General features: G+C 34.7%; 1 protein-coding gene across 1 annotated transcript; it reads right to left on the reverse strand.

Annotated features, from left to right (window-relative positions):
* Positions 1-474: 474 nt before the first annotated feature.
* Positions 475-21,579, reverse strand: LOC117324542 (CB1 cannabinoid receptor-interacting protein 1-like). The gene is made up of 3 exons (XM_033880453.1): positions 21,061-21,579; positions 6,456-6,612; positions 475-4,580 (listed from the first exon to the last, which is right to left on the reverse strand). Exons 1-3 carry the CDS (start codon positions 21,225-21,227, stop codon positions 4,416-4,418), a joined length of 489 nt encoding a protein of 162 aa, XP_033736344.1. The 5' UTR covers positions 21,228-21,579; the 3' UTR covers positions 475-4,415.
* Positions 21,580-21,955: the final 376 nt, after the last annotated feature.

Here is a 21,955-nt window from a genome sequence, read left to right on the forward strand (position 1 = left end):
TTACTAGGCGTTATGTTGTCCTTTAGCTGTCAAAACGGATTTGTCAATAGCATGTTGTGACGACGGCTAAAAGCTTAATTACAGTCAAACATTGTAATTTAATTATTAAATTATTGGTGTAACGCTTTACGGAACACCAAACTTGATATCTTGTTGATAATTGGTAATAAATACATTTCCTCCCTGTTTATTGTCAGAGTTAATATATCATCCAAATACGATTTCATCTAACGTAATAAAACAACTGGAATTAGTATCATTTGACGGAATCTTCGATGGAAAATGTTATTCGGAAAGAACAATGGCTTTTTATTGCACTTCCTTGTGGTGTATCTTTCTAAGGGATACCATGTGGAGTATCTTTCTAAGGGATACCATGTGCGGACTATAGATGCCGGGCAATCCCGAGAATATTTGTTTTACCTTTAGAACATTGTAACTTGGCCCTTAATACTACAAATCAAACAAACGACGTCATATATTGCACGTTTATTTCTCGTTTTTGGTAAATAGCAACACATGATAAACACATACGAAATTCCTCACTACCTCCACAGTTAACTGAAATCGTTGATCGCCAAGAACTTATTATGTGTATGTCACCAGTTACAAAAACATTATAAATACACTTTAAACATTTCATATCCGATTAATTGGCGTCAATTTTTAATGATTCCGGGTTACTGTAATACAAAAATCTTACAACATTTTATATAATATCTTCTAAAGATTAAGATTCTAGTTAATAAAGTTTATAAACTATCCTACTAAATTACAATTGTGATATAGTTATCTTTGTTATTTCTGATAAACGTTATTGTTCATTGTTATCACTAATATCAATAACGTGATGAAAGGTTAAGTGATAGGTACGTTGACATCTATAGAGACTGTCATCAATAGAATCCGTTTGTCACGAGAATTACCAATACAAGACATAACATTTGTCGGGCTTACTACATTCCTTTGTACATTGTTATAAGTTACCGAACTCATAAATCGTTAATCGGTTTTTGGTTTCCCCTTCAGCGACAGTAATACATATACTGTCACAGTAAGCTAACTGATGATTCAACCTTCAACAGAAATTACCGCTGCTTCTCTCGTCACAAAATAAGGAAACATCATTTAATACTAAATATCATTAACATGGACCTGCATTACAAATAAAAACATAAATATATATATATACAACTCTTTGATAAAACTATATGAAAATATTTAAAGTAAAGCTTATACAGATAATATGTCATACAAAACCTCTCTGTGCGATGAGACACCAACAATTCGCCACATAAATATATCACAAATTATGTATCACTAATCCAATAGTACAACTCTATGTACCAGTATTGAAATGACGAGTTACCTCCCTGGACTGTGTTTGCATTCTTCATTTTGAAGTCAATTTTTTGTTGTTGTTTAAGACTGTTTATTAGTCTGTAGGTTAAGGCCAAAATACTAGACTTCTTTAACTTCCTAAAATTACCGTTCTGACCAGTCAGTTGTGAATTCTTCATGTAATGAATTACATGTTGATTACCACATCTTAAGATCAATCAAGTTATTATGTATTACTTAATATCAGTTTTTTTTTTAAATCACTCCACAATGACCTTCGATAAAGGTACACTCATACATATACGTGAGTAAATACATAGTGTATATTTCTATATAAGTAGAATCACTCTTTCCTTAAACATAATAATTTCTTAACAGCCATACTGTACAAAGACCCATTCAGAATGCCATCTCACTCAATATTACATAGCGTAACTCCGATTAGACACAACCAAACCATCAAAAATAGCAAAAACAAAAAAATGATAGGACCTGTACAGTTAGGCTTAAAGTAAAATAGTAAAAAATCTAATTGGCATTTAGGAATATATTGTTGTTGAAATGAGAATGATTTGATAGTTTTGCCTTTTTAATTGACTAGAAATCACACAATGTTATGACAGGAATGTAATATGAAGTGTATATTACATTATGATTCCTATGCCATGTCCACAGAATTAACAGTAGTACATACACACATCACACACCTCATTTCACTAATGTCACATCTATACACGAAATATCTCGATACACCACGAGTGTGTAGTAACGTGGAGTTATTTGAAATTAAATTATCATATATATTAAATATAAGCAATATCTCCGGTATGTTTTTCACCATTTTAAGTTTAACTTGTAATTGCTTTTTGTTTGTTTGCAAAACAATTTTCTTTTGCCGTTTTGTACCCACATATTTTTTCAAGATTTTTTCTGATATTTGTTTTGATATATTTGATTACTATTAAGAGTATTTCTTTCATTTTTACATATGAAGCAAGTGTTTGTTTTTAATTATTCACATGAAATTAATTCTTTATAATAGTAACGATATGATATGAAATACTGATGTAGTTCCTCCTCGATCTGATGTAATACACATGTAGATTGCAATCGTAAGCAGTAAGTACATTCAATCTAGATTTCCCAGCAGTAAGTACATGCAATCTAGATTGCCCAATGAAACAAGACGAATGACCCAAATCCATATTTAATATGCCAACTATATCTAAAACGTATATGAATTGGAATTCCTACCGAAACACGTATTATCGTTTGGGCCTACGTGTGTACACATTTTAAAATAGTAAAACTGTAAAAATAAAATAAAAACTACACAGATAGTTTATAAATAATACAGTAAAATCTAATTTACATTTAGGAATATATTTTTGTTCAAATGGGACTGATGTGATAGTTTTGGTTTTTAAATTGACTGGAAATCACACAATGTTATGTTACATTATGTGTCCTATGCCAAGTCAACAGAATGAATATTATTTCCAAATATACAGTAGTACATTATACATTATACACCTCATTTCAATAATGTCACATCTGTACACGAGATATCGCGATAAACCACGTGTGTGTAGTAACGTGGAGTTATTTGATATTCAATAACCGTATAGATCAAATTAACAGAGGCAATATTTCAGCAAACATTCAAACTAAGATGTAGACAACAGGTCTCTATTTTACCCGTTTCAATAAGTACAGAGGAGGTATGTACACACAGTACACACACCCTCTTTCTCATTGAACTCTTGTTTTTGATTTAAAAAAAAAATTTGAACAACATTGCACGACCTTAAATAACGATGCCGTATTATTTTGGTACACGTTATAATTATATATTCTGTAATATAGACAAATACTGGTTTTATTTCTGATATTTTAGTTAGCATGCTTCTCATCTTAGCGTTTTAATCTTGTGTGAGTCGCTTAGTCAGAAAACAAACCCGCAGCTTATACCACTGCACCACATCCAAGTTCTTAAAAAGAATGTTTCAATAACGAAGTGATGGTCGGCCCGATACCCTAATATGATCACAGTGGTGGTCGGCCCGATATCCTGACATAATCACAGTGGTGGTCGGCCCGATATCCTGACATGATCACAGTGGTGGTCGGCCCGATATCCTGATAAGATCATAGTGATGGTCGGCCCGATACCCTAATATGATCACAGTGGTGGTCGGTCCGATATCCTGACATGATCACAGTGGTGGTCGGCCCGATATCCTGACATGATCACAGTGGTGGTCGGCCCGATATCCTGACATGATCATAGTGATAGTCGGCTCGACACTTTGACATTATCATTTAGTGGTAACATTTTTTTTCTTTTCAGTGTGTTACAAATAAAACTGAATTCCCTCGAACATTCTAATAATCCCATATATCACTGGCAAATTATTCACCATAATTTCTTTCAGTAAAATCGTTACATCACCTCATATAGGAGTGAATACATTTATGGCATCACGATCATTTGGCAGCCCTTTATACCTTTGCTAACACCATATGTACTGTTTGTCAAAACGTCCATTAGATGTGAATCCGGTAGTTATAGCAACAAGTGGAGGGATCCTTCTTTATTTCATCTTCCAGTTCATTCTGAAGCACCACCGACTCGTCCTCGAAGTAAACTAATTACAATAAAATCTTGAATAGAAACCCTCGAGTATACAGACGCCAAAAAGTACTTTACATAGTACATGCGATCAGAACGATTCATTCCAGCCTTTTTGTATATTTTCCGCAATTCTGTTATCAGTAGACTAACAACCCCACCTCGCCATTTTGTTAAATCATCCCTTATTTATGTCACAGTCCTTATCTAACGTACTTCCTTCCATGCCTTTCTGACGCAATACTGATGGGAGGATTTAAGTTCGGTGACTTTCCTATCGTATCACCTAGGTTTTGGGTTTCACAGAAAGGTCGAAAGCCATATCCGCTGATGAACTCATACTTCTTGGCGATGCCAATTTCGTTTCGGCATGATAGGTTGACCTACTGTTTGCATCGTACCTATTGGGGTCGTAGTTGAGAATAATTATGGTTTTATCCAGTTAAAGGTATTTTTCCTTGACTATATCAACATAAGTCTGTCCGTCCGCGACTTTACAGTCGTAGTCTATGAGAGTGAGAGCCTGGCCCCACGATGAGTGTTCGGTTTCTCCAGTTTCGTAAAGCTTTATTTGGACGTTAGTCTTCATAGTGACGCCATGATCAAACTGAAAGTAGATCAACAAAGATAATAATCCAAAGACAGAGGTAAAGGTATGTCCATCAATTTATAGACTAAGACAGAGGTAAAGGAGAGTCTATCAATTAAATTTCAATTTTTAAACCAAAACAGAGGGGTAATAATTATCTCTATGATATCTAGAATACAACCCTCAAACACATAATTATCTGAATAGTATTTAGACTACGAATCTCAAACAAATAATTATGTTTTATTCTTTATCTTTCTCTTGGTCATATTAACTAACATTTTATTCTTTTTCTTTCTCTTGGTCATATTAACTAACATTTTATTCTGTTTCTTTCTCTAGGTCATATTAACTAACATTTTATTCTTTTTCTTTCTCTTGGTCATATTAACTAACATTTTATTATTTTTCTTTCTCTTGGTCATATTAACTAACATTTTATTATTTTTCTTTCTCTTGGTCATATTAACTAACATTTTATTATTTTTCTTTCTCTTGGTCATATTAACTAAAAACATTTTATTCTTTTCTTTTTCTTGGTCATATTAACTAACATATATTCTTTTTCTTTCTCTTGGTCATATTAACTAAACACATTTTATTCTTTTCTTTCTCTTGGTCATATTAACTAACATTTTATTCTTTTTCTTTCTCTTGGTCATATTAACTAACATTTTATTCTTTTTCTTCCTCTTAGTCATATTAACTAACATTTTATTCTTTTTCTTTCTCTTAGTCATATTAACTAACATTTTATTCCTTTCTTTCTCTTTGTCATATTTACTAACATTTTATTCTTTTTCTTTCTCTTGGTCATATTTACTAACATTTTATTCTTTTTCTTCCTCTTAGTCATATTAACTAACATTTTATTCTTTTTCTTTCTCTTTGTCATATTTACTAACATTTTATTCTTTTTCTTTCTCTTGGTCATATTTACTAACATTTTATTCTTTTTCTTTCTCTTAGTCATATTAACTAACATTTTATTCCTTATCTTTCTCTTGGTCATATTAACTAACATTTTATTCCTTTCTTTCTCTTAGTCATATTAACTAACATTTTATTCTTTTTCTTTCTCTTGGTCATATTAACTAACAATGTGCCTGGGAATGTATACTATCTTTATATTACATATATACACGCGTTATCAGGTGACATTGTTCAGAGATAGTTGGCTCTAATCTGGCCAATGCAGTTTCAGAATAAAATAAAAACATGCTATGACTGGATACAGTTTAAGTGTAATTTACGAAACTGATTGTGACACAAATGTTAAGTGTAGCTTCATTTAGGGGATGACACGTGCTATTATTGCTCGCTATTTGCCAATTAAGACTGCTGTTATTTATTTTAGACATTACATACCAACTGAGAGTTCTGTAAATATATTTCAATTATTACGTAACAGGAAGTATACTTGTCTCAAACTTCAACAGTTAATCACAGAACAATGTAAACGTCGCGTGTTCAACAAATGACGTCATAGAACATTAACCAAAGATTGATTTAAAACAAAAAATGACATGATGCATAACTAATTTAAATAGACTTTTTTTCAGTCACAAACACACACGTTGTGTAAATAGTTTTTAAAAGTATTATTTAATATCAAAAACTTTATACTTTAAGAGTTGCATTCCTCCAATAGATCAGAAAAAAATCCACAAATGTTTATCTTGCAATAAGTTGTTAGATAAAGAATATTGACAAAGAGAAATGTATTGATGCAACTTATTGATGGTTTAAGTATTATTATCTCTGAATTTTATCTTCATCAAAATGCTCCGTTATAGGCTGATACAGATCTACTTCAGTGTGTATTTTTCACATATCCATCAAAGTCAAAATATAGACTAACAAAGTATAAAATTAAATAGAACGTAATAATACCTCAAACAAAAATGTGAGATCTTTCCTCTTTCCTCGGTTGTGTGTGTCAAAGTTGACTGTACTAAACTTAGCTTTATAGTACACCGCATCCTCGTCCATTGATTTAGTGGGAGTATCAGGGACAAACTCCGTTCTTACACCGTGTACCACCAGGCCACTGTAACAGAAGATCATTGACAGTAATACAATGTACATGGTTGATTTAATTCTTTATCTGGTTTGATAGTACGAATGATACCAGTTTCTAGGCTGAAATTAAAATGTTACCTGTTCAGAACATACATATGAATTTCTTATTCTTATTCTTATTAAAATCAAAATTCCATATTTATTAAATTGATTGCAGTACAACTCTAAAGTTGCTTCAAGCCATTTTGATGGTTAAATTTCCTTTCAGGATTCAACATATTTCGCCATTAGGATCACTGACGACTCCTAGATGGACAATATATTTGGATGATGTCCCTAACATTACTAACGAGTCATAGAAGGACAAAACAGCTGTATGATGTTCCTATCATCACTGACGAATCCTAGAAGAAGGAAATAGCTGTATGATGTCCCTATCACAACAGGCGACTCATTTAAGGACGAAAGAGCTGTGTGATATCCCCACCATCATTGACGAGTCCTAGAAGGACAATACACTTGTGTGATGTCCGTAACATCACTGACGAGTCCTAGAAGGACAAAACAGCTGCATGATGACCCTGACGAGTTGTAGAAGGACGAAACCATCGTTTCATGTCCCTAACATCTCTGGTCGGTCCTAGAAGGGTGAAAACAGCTTGTGATGTTTCTTGTATGTCTATATTCAGTATGCATACACTGTTAGGAGTTATTTTCAATATTAACGTTTTGAGATTAACAGAAGACAAATTGAATTAAACGTGCATGCTAAAACAACAAAGAATACTGATATGATAACGAAACCATAATTCAAACTGGAAATCAATTAAACGAGTAAAATAAAAATAAATGTGTATGGAGACTCCTGAAAGTGTACAGGAAGAATAAGACCAGGTGTTCCTGTAGAATGAGCGTCTTCTGCTCCATCGACAGTACCCGTCATACAAATCTAGGTCACGACGACACCCGTCATACAAATCTAGGCCACGACGACACCCGCCATACAAATTTAGGTCACGGCGACACCCGCCATACAAATCTAGGTCACGACGACACCCGCCATACAGATATATTAATAGAATATTACCAAATTACACACATTCTCAAAAATAGCATGCAAAACACATCTAAAAATACTGATATGAAAAAAAGGGTAATTAAATACTCATTATACACAGACTTTACTGATAGATAAAATGATAAACACATTCTTCTTTTTTGATGTACATTTAGGAAGAGCCTCACTAATACTGCGTTCTCAAAGAGAGAGCCGCTGCTGTGATATTGACGAGGAACGGTAACGATTGATTAAGACGTTAATTTGCAAGTTAGACCATGATGAATCCAATCTTATAAGTCAATGGATATACATATTGATCTATCAATATATCAATAGTAAACTTATTTCTCAATATATTTCCGTAAATCCTATATTATTGATTTTGATGGTCTTTAGGAACTATTTGAGATTTTTTGTACACTTTTGTATTACCCATATCACTTTATCCACCACAGTACACACGTCACATAAATCAGCTGTGTGATTCCGTTTGTCTGTGTTCCACGTGACAACCCATGACGCCATAAACTACCGTTATTGATCCCGGACAAGAAGAAATTCGTATTTTTCTACGGAATTTAGCTCCTATCTTACATCAGGAATGCATAGAGGATATTGAAAGGTTTCTCGTTTTATAACATATATTTCACGAGTATGACATAATATCGATATTTTAACGAGTGCGAAGCACAAGTGAAGAATATCGAAATATTCTGTCATATTAAACTGTAAACCATTCAATTTTCATTTATTTGCATTTCATATATTTAAAAACAAAATTAGAAACGTGTGGGAATCAGTAACATAATTCATGAGGTAATCTCTTTGTGACGTTACTCAACGTCAACTTGACAGCGCCATTTTGAAAGGACTGAAAATATGTGCATGGATAGTAGTCAAGTGAGTACTTTGTCAGAAACTAGTCTGAATATTGCAGAAAAATATTTGAAAATACAGCAAAATAACCAATTTATCTAACTTTGCTTCGATTGGAAAAATCGGCAATTTTCAATGAGGTGAATACAAAGGTTCGCTGTGATTGGTCAAAAACGAAAAGCATATTTTCATTGCAAAATCGTATATTTTCACTGCTCATCGCTGCAGTGAAAATAGAAGTTTTATTAGTTCTATATTTCACTGGCAAAAAAGTAATAAATATCATTATCAAATACGGTAGTTTGGTAATATTGTATATATTATTATTATATACGTAGTATTTTACTATTGTATATATTATTATTGCATACGGTAGTTTGGTAGTATTGTACTGTTGTACATATATCATTACATCTAAGGGTACAACACAGATAAATACATGAGTGCATTTCTCTAATAACGTATCGCAATTTTATCGACTAAATTGAAGCATTTTATCGATAATAAAACGCAACACTAGCGAGCATACATAGACAGTAAATCTGTGAGGGAAAATCGATATTCGGGCAAAAATCGGTTATTTTTGTACCATGTAGATATCGATTTTCTGACTTGTCACAGACGTCGAGTGAGCTCCATACCATTATCAATGGGATTGACCAGCACTAATAATAAATCTAAAGGATGTACAATGATTGTTTTTGTTACATAATTGTGTGTATGTGATTTAATATATTTAATCTATAACCTATGTACAACCAAACGTTATATACATTTTTACATATTTACATCTTTGAAATGGCATATACTTTAGGTATGCTTATTAGTTCATAATTAATGTGTATCAATTACAACATGCGGTAATTGTTTAATTTACAAGAATTTGATGATCAAGCATCGGACATAGACTCGTCTGCAATCAATAAAGTTACTGAAGGTCGACGCAACAGGACTTATAGTTTGATCGAAGAGATTTGGATGTACATTTGTACGTGTCCATGCTGGTGTTGGGTGATGTATGTACATTTGTACGTGTCCATGCTGGTGTGGGGTGATGTATGTACATTTGTACGTGTCCATGCTGGTGTGGGGTGATGTATGTACATTTGTACGTGTCCATGCTGGTGTGGGGTGATGTATGTACATTTGTACGTGTCCATGTTGGTGTGGGGTGATGTATGTACATTTGTACGTGTCCATGCTGGTGTGGGGTGATGTATGTACATTTGTACGTGTCCATGCTGGTGTTGTGTAATGTATGTACATTTGTACGTGTCCATGCTGGTGTTAGGTGATGTATGTTAATTTGTACGTGTCCATGCTGGTGTTGTGTGATGTATGTACATTTGTACGTGTCCATGCTGGTGTTAGGTGATGTATGTTAATTTGTACGTGTCCATGCTGGTGTTGGGTGATGTATGTACATTTGTACGTGTCCATGTTGGTGTGGGGTGATGTATGTTAATTTGTACGTGCCCATGCTGGTGTTGTGTGATGTATGTTAATTTGTACGTGTCCATGCTGGTGTTGGGTGATGTATGTACATTTGTACGTGTCCATGCTGGTGTTGGGTGATGTATGTTAATTTGTACGTGTCCATGCTGGTGTTGTGTGATGTATGTTAATTTGTACGTGTCCATGCTGGTGTTGTGTGATGTATGTTAATTTGTACGTGTCCATGGTGTTGGGTGATGTATGTTAATTTGTACGTGTCCATGCTGGTGTTGTGTGATGTATGTTAATTTGTACGTGTCCATGCTGGTGTTGGGTGATGTATGTTAATTTGTACGTGTCCATGCTGGTGTTGTGTGATGTATGTTAATTTGTACGTGTCCATGCTGGTGTTGTGTGATGTATGTTAATTTGTACGTGTCCATGCTGGTGTGGGGTGATATCTGTTAATTTGTACGTGTCCATGCTGGTGTTAGGTGTTGTATGTTAATTTGTACGTGTCCATGCTGGTGTTGTGTGATGTATGTTAATTTGTACGTGTCCATGCTGGTGTTGTGTGATGTATGTTAATTTGTACGTGTCCATGCTGGTGTTGTGTGATGTATGTTAATTTGTACGTGTCCATGTTGGTGTGGGGTGATGATATTAATTTGTATGTGTCCAGGCTGGTGTTGTGTGATATATGTTAATTTGTACGTGTCCATGCTGGTGTTGTGTGATGTATGTTGATTTGTACGTGTCCATGCTGTTGTTAGGTAATGTATGTTAATTTGTACGTGTCCATGCTGTTGTTAGGTAATGTATGTTAATTTGTACGTGTCCATGCTGGTGTTAGGTGTTGTATGTTAATTTGTACGTGTCCATGCTGGTGTTGGGTGGTGTATGTTAATTTGTACGTGTCCATGCTGGTGTTGTGTGATGTATGTTAATTTGTACATGTCCATGGTGGTGTTGTGTAATGTATGTTAATTTGTACGTGTCCATGGTGGTGTTGTGTGATGTATGTTAATTTGTACATGTCCATGGTGGTGTTGTGTAATGTATGTTAATTTTTACATGTCCATGGTGGTGTTGTGTAATGTATGTTAATTTGTACGTGTCCATGCTGGTGTGGGGTGATGTATGTACATTTGTACGTGTCCATGCTGGTGTGGGGTGATGTATGTACATTTGTACGTGTCCATGTTGGTGTGGGGTGATGTATGTACATTTGTACGTGTCCATGCTGGTGTGGGGTGATGTATGTACATTTGTACGTGTCCATGCTGGTGTTGTGTAATGTATGTACATTTGTACGTGTCCATGCTGGTGTTAGGTGATGTATGTTAATTTGTACGTGTCCATGCTGGTGTTGTGTGATGTATGTACATTTGTACGTGTCCATGCTGGTGTTAGGTGATGTATGTTAATTTGTACGTGTCCATGCTGGTGTTGGGTGATGTATGTACATTTGTACGTGTCCATGTTGGTGTGGGGTGATGTATGTTAATTTGTACGTGCCCATGCTGGTGTTGTGTGATGTATGTTAATTTGTACGTGTCCATGCTGGTGTTGGGTGATGTATGTACATTTGTACGTGTCCATGCTGGTGTTGGGTGATGTATGTTAATTTGTACGTGTCCATGCTGGTGTTGTGTGATGTATGTTAATTTGTACGTGTCCATGCTGGTGTTGTGTGATGTATGTTAATTTGTACGTGTCCATGGTGTTGGGTGATGTATGTTAATTTGTACGTGTCCATGCTGGTGTTGTGTGATGTATGTTAATTTGTACGTGTCCATGCTGGTGTTGGGTGATGTATGTTAATTTGTACGTGTCCATGCTGGTGTTGTGTGATGTATGTTAATTTGTACGTGTCCATGCTGGTGTTGTGTGATGTATGTTAATTTGTACGTGTCCATGCTGGTGTGGGGTGATATCTGTTAATTTGTACGTGTCCATGCTGGTGTTAGGTGTTGTATGTTAATTTGTACGTGTCCATGCTGGTGTTGTGTGATGTATGTTAATTTGTACGTGTCCATGCTGGTGTTGTGTGATGTATGTTAATTTGTACGTGTCCATGCTGGTGTTGTGTGATGTATGTTAATTTGTACGTGTCCATGTTGGTGTGGGGTGATGATATTAATTTGTATGTGTCCATGCTGGTGTTGTGTGATATATGTTAATTTGTACGTGTCCATGCTGGTGTTGTGTGATGTATGTTGATTTGTACGTGTCCATGCTGTTGTTAGGTAATGTATGTTAATTTGTACGTGTCCATGCTGTTGTTAGGTAATGTATGTTAATTTGTACGTGTCCATGCTGGTGTTAGGTGTTGTATGTTAATTTGTACGTGTCCATGCTGGTGTTGGGTGGTGTATGTTAATTTGTACGTGTCCATGCTGGTGTTGTGTGATGTATGTTAATTTGTACATGTCCATGGTGGTGTTGTGTAATGTATGTTAATTTGTACGTGTCCATGGTGGTGTTGTGTGATGTATGTTAATTTGTACATGTCCATGGTGGTGTTGTGTAATGTATGTTAATTTTTACATGTCCATGGTGGTGTTGTGTAATGTATGTTAATTTGTACGTGTCCATGGTGGTGTTGTGTGATGTATGTTAATTTGTACATGTCCATGGTGGTGTTGTGTAATGTATGTTAATTTGTACGTGTCCATGCTGGTGTTGTGTGATGTATGTTAATTTGTACGTGTCCATGCTGGTGTTGGGTGATGTATGTTAATTTGTACGTGTCCATGCTGGTGTTGTGTGATGTATGTTAATTTGTACGTGTCCATGCTGGTGTTGTGTGATGTATGTTAATTTGTACGTGTCCATGTTGGTGTGGGGTGATGATATTAATTTGTATGTGTCCATGCTGGTGTTGTGTGATATATGTTAATTTGTACGTGTCCATGCTGGTGTTGTGTGATGTATGTTGATTTGTACGTGTCCATGCTGTTGTTAGGTAATGTATGTTAATTTGTACGTGTCCATGCTGTTGTTAGGTAATGTATGTTAATTTGTACGTGTCCATGCTGGTGTTAGGTGTTGTATGTTAATTTGTACGTGTCCATGCTGGTGTTGGGTGGTGTATGTTAATTTGTACGTGTCCATGCTGGTGTTGTGTGATGTATGTTAATTTGTACATGTCCATGGTGGTGTTGTGTAATGTATGTTAATTTGTACGTGTCCATGGTGGTGTTGTGTGATGTATGTTAATTTGTACATGTCCATGGTGGTGTTGTGTAATGTATGTTAATTTTTACATGTCCATGGTGGTGTTGTGTAATGTATGTTAATTTGTACGTGTCCATGGTGGTGTTGTGTGATGTATGTTAATTTGTACATGTCCATGGTGGTGTTGTGTAATGTATGTTAATTTGTACGTGTCCATGCTGGTGTTGTGTGATGTATGTTAATTTGTACGTGTCCATGCTGGTGTTGGGTGATGTATGTTAATTTGTACGTGTCCATGCTGGTGTTGTGTGATGTATGTACATTTGTACGTGTCCATGCTGGTGTGGGGTGGTATATGTTAATTTGTACGTGTCCATGCTGGTGTTGTGTGATGTATGTTAATTTGTACGTGTCCATGCTGGTGTTGGGTGACGTATGTTAATTTGTACGTGTCCATGCTGGTGTTGTGTGATGTATGTTAATTTGTACGTGTCCATGCTGGTGTTGGGTGACGTATGTTAATTTGTACGTGTCCATGCTGGTGTTGTGTGATGTATGTTAATTTGTACGTGTCCATGCTGGTGTTGGGTGATGTATGTTAATTTGTGCGTGTCCATGCTGGTGTTGGGTGATGTATGTTAATTTGTACGTGTCCATGCTGGTGTTGGGTGATGTATGTTAATTTGTACGTGTCCATGCTGGTGTTGTGTGATGTATGTTAATTTGTACGTGTCCATGCTGGTGGTATGTGATGTATGTACATTTGTACGTGTCCATGCTGGTGTTGTGTGATGTATGTTAATTTGTACGTGTCCATGCTGGTGTTGGGTGATGTATGTTAATTTGTACGTGTCCATGCTGGTGTTGGGTGATGTATGTTAATTTGTACGTGTCCATGCTGGTGTTGTGTAATGTATGTTAATTTGTACGTGTCCATGCTGGTGTTGTGTGATGTATGTTAATTTGTACGTGTCCATGCTGGTGTTGTGTGATGTATGTTAATTTGTACGTGTCCATGCTGGTGTTGGGTGATGTATGTTAATTTGTACGTGTCCATGCTGGTGTTGTGTGATATATGTTAATTTGTACGTGTCCATGCTGGTGTTGTGTGATGTATGTTAATTTGTACGTGTCCATGCTGGTGTTGGGTGTTGTATGTTAATTTGTACGTGTCCATGCTGGTGTTGTGTGTTGTATGTTAATTTGTACGTATCCATGCTGGTGTAATGTATGTTAATTTGTACGTGTCCATGCTGGTGTTAGGTGTTGTATGTTAATTTGTACGTGTCCATGCTGGTGTTGTGTGATGTATGTTAATTTGTACGTGTCCATGCTGGTGTTGTGTGATGTATGTTAATTTGTACGTGTCCATGCTGGTGTTGTGTGATGTATGTTAATTTGTACGTGTCCATGCTGGTGTTAGGTATTGTATGTTAATTTGTACGTGTCCATGCTGGTGTTGTGTGATGTATGTTAATTTGTACATGTCCATGCTGGTGTTGTGTGATGTATGTTAATTTGTACGTGTCCATGGTGGTGTTGTGTAATGTATGTTAATTTGTACGTGTCCATGCTGGTGTTGTGTGATGTATGTTAATTTGTACGTGTCCATGCTGGTGTTGTGTGATGTATGTTAATTTGTACGTGTCCATGCTGGTGTTGTGTGATGTATGTTAATTTGTACATGTCCATGCTGGTGTTGTGTGATGTATGTTAATTTGTACGTGTCCATGCTGGTGTTGTGTGATGTATGTTAATTTGTACGTGTCCATAGTGTTGGGTGATGTATGTTAATTTGTACATGTCCATGCTGGTGTTGGGTGATGTATGTTAATTTGTACGTGTCCATGCTGGTGTTGTGTGATGTATGTTAATTTGTACGTGTCCATGCTGGTGTTGTGTGATGTATGTTAATTTGTACGTGTCCATGCTGGTGTTGTGTGATGTATGTTAATTTGTACGTGTCCATGGTGTTGGGTGATGTATGTTAATTTGTACGTGTCCATGCTGGTGTTGGGTGATGTATGTTAATTTGTACGTGTCCATGCTGGTGTTGGGTGATGTATGTTAATTTGTACGTGTCCATGCTGGTGTTGTGTGATGTATGTTAATTTGTACGTGTCCATGCTGGTGTTGTGTGATGTATGTTAATTTGTACGTGTCCATGCTGGTGTTGTGTGATGTATGTTAATTTGTACGTGTCCATGCTGGTGTTGGGTGTTGTATGTTAATTTGTACGTGTCCATGCTGGTGTTGGGTGACGTTTGTATTTGTAATGTATCGTACATGGTTGTGAAGGTGCGAGTGTGTACAAAGCAAAGGTTCGTAGATAATGTAAACACCATGATAGAATTGACACATCGGTTTTCGCCATATGATCGAAATAGTTTTTTGAACCGGAAAACACGCGTGACTACTTGTTACATGGATAAAGCAAAATGAACTTTTATGATATATACATGTATTTGATTTTCTTTTATAATATATAATTGAAAATCATGGAATTCCTTGAATCGTTTGTCTTTTGTTCCTCGCAATCCAGATTTTGAAATTTTCTTTGACATATTTCCCTTTTGTAGCCTCCTAGGTTTCAAGACGTCAGGCCCTTCGCAACAATGATTAGACCTAGAAGGATGAAACATGTACCGAGTATGATGCAGTTGGCTCTACTGTTGCTAACCCTAAATTTGTTTTGGAAGGTATAAAATCTGCAAGTATTATAAATATCGTCACTGTCTTAGTCTATAGCAGTAAGACGGATGTCCCATGTAATTGCATCACGCCGCCAAAACAGATACATTTGTAGTTATTCAAAATTCATAAATGAAACAAAAACATTATTTGGTATGCTTGTACATTGTACATGAAAAATTATCAACTTTAATTTTGACTTACATTGCGGCATTTCATAGCAGAGGAATGTCAAGGGAAGAAAAGACGTGGATCCACATAAATAATTGACACATTCTGTGTCAGCACACGTTAAAGCGATCAGCTGTATCGACCGCCTAATCCACTACGCCGGGTCATGCTGTGGTTCGTTTTACTTTAAACCTTACATATAGTTATTCTCGCACAAGACGCAATCAAGTTTACCAGAGGTTTTAGGTAATTCAACTGTTTTTGCGTATTTTGTTGGTTGCCAGTACAATAGAAATGAGAACCGGCTACATCGAAGATTTTCCTCTGTGTGATGGAGAGAATTTATTGGTTTGAATTGATATTTATTTCATTGGTTTAGATTGATATTCATTTCATTGGTTTGAATTGATATTTATTTCATTAGTTTAGATTGATATTCATTTCATTGGTTTGGATCGATATTCATTTCATTGGTATAGATTAATGTTCATTTCATTGATTTAGATTCATATTCATTTCATTGGTTTGGATCGATATTCATTTCATTGGTTAAGATTGATATTCATTTCATTGGTTAAGATTGATTTTCATTTCATTGGTTTGGATCGATATTCATTTCATTGGTTTGGATCGATATTCATTTCATTGGTTTAGATAAATATTCATTTCATTGGTTAAGATTGATATTCATTTCATTGGTTTGGATCGATATTCATTTCATTGGTTTGTATTAATATTCATATCATTTGTTTGAATTGATATTCATTTCATTGGTTTGAATTAATAATCATTTCATTGGTTTGAATTAATATTCATTTCATTTGTTTGAATTGATATTCATTTCATTGGTTTAGATTGATATTCATTTCATTGGTTAAGATTGATATTCATTTCATTGGTTTGGATCGATATTCATTTCATTGGTTAAGATTGATATTTATTTCATTGGTTTAACATTGCATGAAAACCCGCGTTTAATGAAATAGTTATTTTCAGTAAACCTCATTAAACTTTTAAAGTTTGAGTTTTATATTGGTTTAATGAAAATTAAATTCTAGATTTACGAAAAGTTTTATATTTTTGTAAACTCCAGATTTAAGTACCTGTAAATGCCAAGTAAACTTCATTCATGGAACAATCTTAAGTTAATGAACATATTTTCACACAAGACACAACACGTCACCATATTTTCACCAAATGACTAAACACGTCGTAAAAAACAACATATTTTCACAAGGTGACAAAACACGTCTTTCAACAAAGGATACCATCCCCTATGTCTGCAAGAGTACATGACTTATTATAAAGTAAAAGATGAATTCAACGAAAATAACTTCATTACAACCTACATTAAATAAATATTTAAAACTTTTCAAAAAGGACAAATGAAAAGGACTTTGTTTATAACTTGTCCAAATGCATTAACACACACTGCAAATAATTCTTTGTTTACTGGAATATACATTGAGTTTACTGGAATTTACATTGAGTTTCCTAAAATTTACAATGAGTTTACTGGAATGTACATTGAGTTTACTGGAATTTACATTGAGTTTCCTAAAATTTACATTGAGTTTACTGGAATGTACATTGAGTTTACTGGAATTTACATTGAGTTTCCTAAAATTTACATTGACTTTACTGGAATTAACATTGAGTTTACTGGAATTTACATTAAGTTTCCTCGAATTTACATTGAGTTTACTGGAATTTACAATGAGTTTACTGGAATGTACATTGAGTTTACTGGAATTTACAATGAGTTTACTGGAATGTACATTGAGTTTACTGGAATTTACATTGAGTTTCCTAAAATTTACATTGAGTTTACTGGAATTTACATTGAGTTTACTGGAATTTACATTGAGTTTCCTAAAATTTACATTGAGTTTACTGGAATTTACATTAAGTTTCCTGGAATTTACGTTGAGTTTACTGGAATGTACATTGAGTTTACTGGAATTTACGTTGAGTTTAGTGGAACTTACATTGAATTTACTAGACATTATAGGGAGTGTACAGAAATTTACAGCGAGTTTGCTGGAATTTACATTAGGTTTACTGAAATAAAAATTGAGTTTACGAGAATTTTGTGTGGTTTACTTTATTCCAAAATCTGACGTTTACTTGCTGTTTAAGATGTCAACAAAACGTCATTAAATGGCGGAGTTTACCAAGATCGAAAATGGCTTCAAAACTAGACTTAAACTTCAAGTATAGGGGAATTTAATTTGGAATAAAACACTATTAAACGACTGGATTTATTGAGTTTAGTTCAGTTTTCGTTCCTAATTAAACTCACTATTTCATGCAGTGTTTCGATTGATATTTATTTTATTGTTTTGAGTTGATATTCATTTCAGTGGTTTGAATTGATATCTATTTTCTTGTTTTAGACTGATATTTATTTCTTTCGTTTTGATTGGCATTTATTTCATTGGCTTCGATTGATAATCATCTAATTGTTTTGGATATTTATTTCATTGTTTTGGATTGATATATATTTTATTGTGTTGAACTGATATTAATTTCATTCATTGATGTATCGTTATAGAGGTTGGATGGATATTTCACACAAATCATCACAACACATAGTTACAACTCATCAAAACACATAGTTACAACTCATCACAACACATAGTTACAACTCACAACACATAGTTACAACTCACAACACATAGTTACAACTCATCACAACACATAGTTACAACTCACAACACATAGTTACAACTCACAACACATAGTTACAAATCACAACACATAGTTACAACTCATCACAACACATAGTTACAAATCATCAAAACACATAGTTACAACTCATCACAACACATAGTTACAAATCATCAAAACACATAGTTACAACTCACCACAACACATAGTTACAACTCACAACACATAGTTACAACTCATCACAACACATAGTTACAACTCATCAAAACACATAGTTACAACTCACCACAACACATAGTTACAACTCACAACACATAGTTACAACTCATCACAACACATAGTTACAAATCATCACAACACATAGTTACAACTCATCACAACACATAGTTACAACTCATCACAACACATAGTTACAAATCATCAAAACACATAGTTACAACTCATCACAACACATAGTTACAAATCATCAAAACACATAGTTACAACTCATCAAAACACATAGTTACAGCTCATCAAAACACATAGTTACAACTCATCACAACACATAGTTACAACTCATCACAACACATAGTTACAACTCATCAAAACACATAGTTACAAATTATCACAACACATAGTTACAAATTATCACAACACATAGTTACAACTCATCACAACACAAAGTTACAACTCATCAAAACACATAGTTACAACTCATCAAAACACATAGTAACAACTCACAACACATAGTTACAACTCACAACACATACTTACAACTCATCACAACACATACTTACAAATCACATCACATAGGTACAAATCACAACACATAGTTACAAATCATCACAACACATACTTATAAATCACAACACATACTTACACATCATTACAACACATAGTAACAAATCACAATACATACTTACAAATCATCACAACACATACTTACAAATCATCACAACACATACTTATAAATCACAACACATACTTACAAATCATCACAATACATACTTACAAATCACAACACATAGTTACAAATCATCACAACACATACTTACAAATCACAACACATACTTACACATCATTACAACACATAGTTACAAATCCAATATATCTCACCAATAGAGTTTTAAGAGGTGATGTGTCGTTCTGAAATTAATGGGATGGGAAATAAAGCAGGTACCACCGAGGATAAAACTTTGTTACACTAGCAATTGTGAAATTCATTAAATCATCAAATTAAATACCTTTATATGACCTTATGAATGGGAAATCCTGATATTTTGGGCTCATTAATGTATTTTGTGAACGATCATATTGTTATCTTCATTATTTGCAAATAGCCTTAAACGGTTTTTTTTATTTGATTACATAACGTTGTCACAGCCTTAGTAACGATGACTCATGACAAGCACTGCGTGCGTATGCATTTCTGCCTTAACTCAGTTAGAGTTTGCAGGTGTATTTCTGAAATAATGGCTTTATTGATTTTCCTGTTTGCTCGTTTTAGAAAATGAGAATCTTTGTTATATTGAGAAATCAATTCTTTGCACGTAGTAATTAATAGAAATGACGTCCCGGTTTACTTAGCCAAAAAGACTAGTAAAAAGTCGGGAAGTCTGCTTGTACTGTTTAACAGGAAGGTTCGATCTATTCCAGTCGGGTTCAATCTATGTATATATATATTTTTTTAAATATGTATCACCAAAGCGACAGCTGCTAATATGTCCTGATTTATTCAGTGTAATGATGATCTGGTAATAATGATTATATCTATTTAATATTCAGTTGTTGTTAGTGTCATTAGTGTTGTTGTTGTTGTTATTGTTGTTTTTGTGTTTTTGGTTGTTGCTGCTGCTGCTGTTGTTGTATTTGTTGTTGTTTTGCGTTTTGCTGATGTTGTTGGTTTTGTTGTTGTTGTTGGTTTTGTTGTTGGTTTTGCTGATGTTGTTGGTTTTGTTGTTGTTGTTGGTGTTGGTTTTGTTGTTGTTGTTGTTGTTGTTGTTGTAGGTTTTCCAAATTCTTTATCTTGACCGCGAGGTCATGTCATGTCGGTTTACGAGACCAATAAACCAAGAAAGTGTGTATACATATATTAAACAGAGTAGTACTGTGGGTTTACACTCCATTGAAGTATTCCTGGCTGACCTCGTTTTTGTAGTACAGACTATTTCTGTTACTGTATATAAACATTCTTGTCTGTGCTCTGTGTAGATGTAGTGCCCAAGGCCAATTTACTCACATAGAAAACTATGTACGTACTACTGTCTACATCCGAACAAAACACTCTATTCAACGATATCTTTACCATCAGGATGTTTGTAATTGTATCGCTCTTCAAGTATAGATCAATCAGAGCTCGCAGGCATATCGATAATTAAAGGTGAGAAAGGTAAAATGAAAGTAGAATTAACTTACCGGAGAATCATGGATGGTCTAATAGTCAGCTTTATCCAATAGTCCGTGTTTACATTCAGTTTGACCGTCTGAGACTTTGAGAACCTCTCTCCGTCTTGTTTATGATAAACTGGTTCATCATTTTCCTGTTTCCTCAATGACATGGAAATTTTGTAATTTTTCGCCATTGTTCTTTTCTTCCAAATTGGCTCACATGTTACATAACCCAACGTTTCTGTCCAGCAGTACGCCCCCCTTGTCGTCTGCTAGGCGTCTTCGTTAGGCTGCTATATCAAATGTCGTCTGCTCAAATCCAATGCTAACATGGATGCCTGGTGAATGAACGCATGATCAGAACTATCGCCTTGGTAATGCCGACGTCTTGACCTCGAATAACCTCTCTGTTGTAAGCTAATTCTAATTGGTATACAAGGGACGGTATGTAGTTAAGTGGCTGACGATCAATATCTGCATTAATCTCCCAATATTGAACACGCATGCGTAAACATCAATTCTGATAGTCATGCCGTGGCTATGAGAGTAGAACATTTATAAAGATGTCGCCTGTCAGTGACATGTCAGTTCGTCACCAATCAATATAACAGTCATGTTAGAGCAGCTGAACATACTCGGCCATGCCGTTCCTAGCTGGTTTGCGAAGCAGTCTAAAAATTGTATTTAAATCATACATGTTATATCTATAACCTTATATGAAGTCATCTGAATCAATTTAAGGAATTCTACTAACTTAATCTACTGTTCGTTTTTACAATGTTTTTTAACTGCACGTTTTCGAGTGATTTTAGAAGAGCAACTGTTCAAATTCCATTTGTCATAATATGTATAAAACAGTTCATTGTATCATTTGTTTGTCTATCCCACGTATAACTGATTTAGAATTCGCATTGTCAGTTTT

The sequence above is a fragment of the Pecten maximus genome, chromosome 3 (assembly GCF_902652985.1).
Source record: "Pecten maximus chromosome 3, xPecMax1.1, whole genome shotgun sequence".
NCBI classification, from domain to species: Eukaryota; Metazoa; Mollusca; class Bivalvia; order Pectinida; family Pectinidae; genus Pecten; species Pecten maximus.

Bases quoted from the DNA above. Each gene is read 5' to 3' on its own strand.
- LOC117324542 (XM_033880453.1), bottom strand. From the start codon at position 21,227: ATGGCGAAAAATTACAAAATTTCCATGTCATTGAGGAAACAGGAAAAT. The intron at 6,613-21,060 runs GTAAGTTAATTC...CTTCTGTTACAG, and splicing joins AGACCATCCATGATTCTCCG to TGGCCTGGTGGTACACGGTG. The intron at 4,581-6,455 runs GTATTATTACGT...ATCTACTTTCAG, and splicing joins ATCTCACATTTTTGTTTGAG to TTTGATCATGGCGTCACTAT.